The following is a 3,861-nucleotide window of genomic DNA, read 5'->3' on the forward strand; positions in this document are numbered from 1 at the left end:
CCCTCTGATGGGTCGAAACGAGGTTGTGCTTTCTCTCTCACGCTACAAGCCTGACCCTATGGAAAAGAAACACAAGGGTCGGTCCAGTTTGGAAAAATTGAGACTCAGAACAGTCACCGGAACGGACCAATCAGAAAGCAGGACATTAGTGCCTTTTAATACGACTAATGCTCTCCGGTCATCACTTTTCACTGAACGGTCCAAGCAACAACACCATCATGTTCCGGCTACTACTACAGTATGACAATAATGGCCACTACCGCCTCACCATCAAACAGAAGAAGAAGGAGAAGGGGGGCAAGGACGAGGACGTTCTCAATAGCGAGAATTTCCGTCGTACAATGGCTGACATCCTGGAGGTGCGGTTAGTTCTACATTGGGAGATGATGAGAACAAGTGCCTTGTACAAAGCTTCCCATTACTGCATGCATGAGAAGTTAAAGAGTGTTGTTGACACATTTCTGCCTCCAGGGTATGGCATCTGCATCCCCAGCATGGAACTCTACGTGGAAAAGTCAACTCCAACACCTGAAGCAGCAGCACTCACAGCATCCATACTCAAAGCAGCCCAAAAAGCAGCAGCACCACACGTCGCAGCAGTTACGGCAGTGGTAGCAGAGGGAACGTTAAACGAAACAGACGTACTCCTCTCAGCACTCATTGCAGCATCAGCAGCGGCAGAAGCAGCACCCATACTAACAACAAAACCCTCAGAAGCAGTGAAAGCAGCACAACAACTCGACTCAGCACTATGGACAGCGATACTAGCATCGGCCGCACCTGCAGCCATGGAAGCAGCAACAGTAGCACTCGTTGAAATAGTAACTTCACATGCACCATTGCTGCAACAGTACTCATCGCAGACAACACCAACAACAACACCCGTAACAGCAGCAGAAGCAGTCACCACACAGGCAGAAGAAGATGCAGCTGCAGACGCAGCAACAACACCCTCACTAAAAGTATTCATCAATGCACTACAGATGGCGCAACGCGCGGCAGGTGTGAGGGCATCGAAGGGGACACCCCGAGAAGCAGCAGCAACAGAAAAATTCGCCTCAGCACTATCCTGGGCAGCAGCAACAGACACAGCCGCCACACCCACAGCAGTAGAAGCAGCAACAGCTGCACTCGTCGCCGTAGTAACAGGAGTAACTTCAGCGCAGTCATCACCATCACCACCTTCACCATCACCGATGGACACCTCAGATCCTGCAGCACCCACACCAAAACCAGTGGCAGTCTCCACAGCACCCTCATCAACAGCACCCACACCAAAACCAGTGGCAGCAGCAGTGGCACCAGCAGTGGCAGCCACCACCCCCACAGTAATAGAAGCACCAGTAGCAACACCCTCACTAACAGCTCTCTTCGACGCGCTCCACGCAGCAGCAGAAGCAGCCGCAACAGCAACAACACCCTCACCAGCAGCAGCAGCACCAGAACTCATCTCAGCACTATATAGAGCGGCAGTAGCAGCCGCAGCAGCAACACCTTCACCAACAGAAGCAGCAGCCACAGCAACACTCGTTGCAACATTGAGCAGCTAGCTGTGTGATGACGATGACGAAGGTTGTCATCCACTTTTTCGCATTATTCACATTGTTTCGCATTGTTTGCCCTGTATCTAAGTTGAAGTGTGTTAGGTGTCATCATTAAACAGGGATAAATGGAACTGACTCTTTGTGTCTTGATTGATCTCAACTCCAACAGGATGCTGAACCGAGGGTAGAGGCTGAGTTGAGATGTCGTCTACATTGTCTGTTTGTCTGTCTGTCTGTCATGTCAGTGCACATGCTCGTTGTAAAAGTTAAGAATGAAAGTAAAGAATAAAAAAATAGATTAAAGAAAAAGGTCATGCTTGAAAGATCAGCTGCCTGGTGTCCACATGGTGTTCAGACTAATCGACACCCACCCTGCTTGCTTTGCCAACACAAAAAACAACAATCCAAAAGAACCCACAACCTCCCCCTCGTCCTCTTGGAGGCACACGCCTACGCGTGACACCACAATTGTACGTCTTAAAATAATAGAATAAAATAGATATGTTGGTATGTATGGTGGTGTACACGAGTGAAAGACCACGTGTGCCTGGAGACACGAGTCAAACACCACGTCTCTCTCTCTCTCTCTCTCTCTCTCTCTCTCTCTCTCTCTCTCTCTCTCTCTCTCTCTCTCTCTCTCTCTCTCTCCTTACAAAATACTAAATATGATAAATAATCCCTTGGATCAATGTGTATTTGAAGACACGCATGACATCACGTTTGCATGGCAACATGAAGTACATCACGTGTGCATGGAAACACACGAAATACATGACGTTTGCATGGAGACACGAGTGACAGTACGAAGGTCAACCTACACGAGTGCCGACTCCTCGGTGTGGATGAACGAATGACAACGTCATCATCCTATGGATCAACGTGCGTTTGTCGTCACGCGTAGCACCATGTTTGCATGGAGACACGAAATACATCACGTAAGCATATATCTACATCACGTTCATGTCTGTGCCTGTCGATTCACCTTTAGAATTCAGCCAACACCTTTAGAGTCAAGTTTTGCAACATGTTCTTATATGCGGATAGATATGCAAATATCAAAGGTCAAGTAGGGACTACTTTCACTGCTTATCAACAAACATGGCGTCGCCCTTGCCAGTCGGCGATCCAGTCAGAACTTACCGTCGGGAATCTGGAGAAACTACTGGAATGATTGCTATCATTATGAAAAGTATAGTCTAATATACTGAAAATCAGTGTCCGACTGTGACGAAGCTAAGGCATTTTACATGTTTGGGCTACTTTGGAGATATAAATTGCGAGACAATTTAGCGAGGACACTAGCCAAGCGGGATCACTTTCCATAGCTGTGCGTGTAGACCTCTGCGGCTTGGAACATTAAAACATTTGGATTTGGTCGAAATATGTTCGAATTTTTATCTTGTTTCGTTTTGTTGCTGTGTGTACATCTGACTGCACATCGTAACGTTACGACGAGACAGGCCGTCTTACTGTTTCCGTGACGTTTCAGAGGCCAGGATGAGAGTAGCTTCCCTTTGATAAAGTACAGTTACTCTATCAGACAGGCCGATGGATTACCGTGAAAGGGAAGAAAAAACAATTTGTGTAGGCAATTGTTGTTTTGCATATATGTAGTTACGTCACTGTATAAGAAATAGGTATCAGTTGGAACTGTATTGGCTACTGTCACTGTCCGACTGACATATCACGCACACTTCGACGTAATATATATTAATTCGCACATTCCAGGAAAAATTGTAATGTTTAGGTAGTGTTTGTGAGAGATGGAAAGAGATTTTCGAGCACAGAATTGAAGAATGACATTTATATGATAAAGAGGTTATCACGCTTTTTTGTTTGGGGGTGGTAAATATCCAAGGCTCGCTAAATACAATATTTATTCCTAATACAGGACTCGTGTGATAACCTCTATATATTGTCCAAGGACACCCACATCATTATTGGGATCGGGTGGCCAGGTTCGCTGACTTGGTTGATGCATGTCATCCTATTCCAGTTGCGTGGGACCCCGTGAAAATCCGGGGTAGAATAGGTCTTCAGCAACCAGCGCTTATCGTAAAAGGCGGCTATGCTTGTCGTAAGAGGCGACTAACGGGATTGGGTGGCCAGGTTCGCTGACTTGGTTGATGCATGTCATCGTATCCCAACTGCGTGGATCGATGCTCATCGTGTCAATCACTGGATTGTCTGGTCCAAACTCGATTACTTACAGACCACCGTCATATAGCTGGAGTATTGCTGAGTGCAATAGATTCTGAGTGATTTAGTTGCGTTGCTTCTTCAAAAGTATAAACGAATATAATTTTCAAGCTTCATA

General features: G+C 46.5%; 1 protein-coding gene across 1 annotated transcript; it reads left to right on the forward strand.

The window, feature by feature from the left end:
- Window positions 1-218: 218 nt before the first annotated feature.
- LOC139475255 (ice-structuring glycoprotein-like) lies at window positions 219-1,550 on the forward strand. Its single transcript, XM_071258494.1, has one exon. It carries the CDS (start codon window positions 219-221, stop codon window positions 1,548-1,550), a length of 1,332 nt encoding a protein of 443 aa, XP_071114595.1.
- Window positions 1,551-3,861: the final 2,311 nt, after the last annotated feature.

This window comes from Haliotis cracherodii, unplaced genomic scaffold (genome assembly GCF_022045235.1).
Source record: "Haliotis cracherodii isolate W230 unplaced genomic scaffold, xgHalCrac1.p SCAF_3, whole genome shotgun sequence".
In the NCBI taxonomy this organism is placed as follows: Eukaryota; Metazoa; Mollusca; class Gastropoda; order Lepetellida; family Haliotidae; genus Haliotis; species Haliotis cracherodii.

What these genes read in the sequence shown, in the direction of transcription:
- LOC139475255 (XM_071258494.1), top strand. Translation starts at nt 219, where the DNA reads ATGTTCCGGCTACTACTACAGTATGACAATAATGGCCACTACCGCCTC.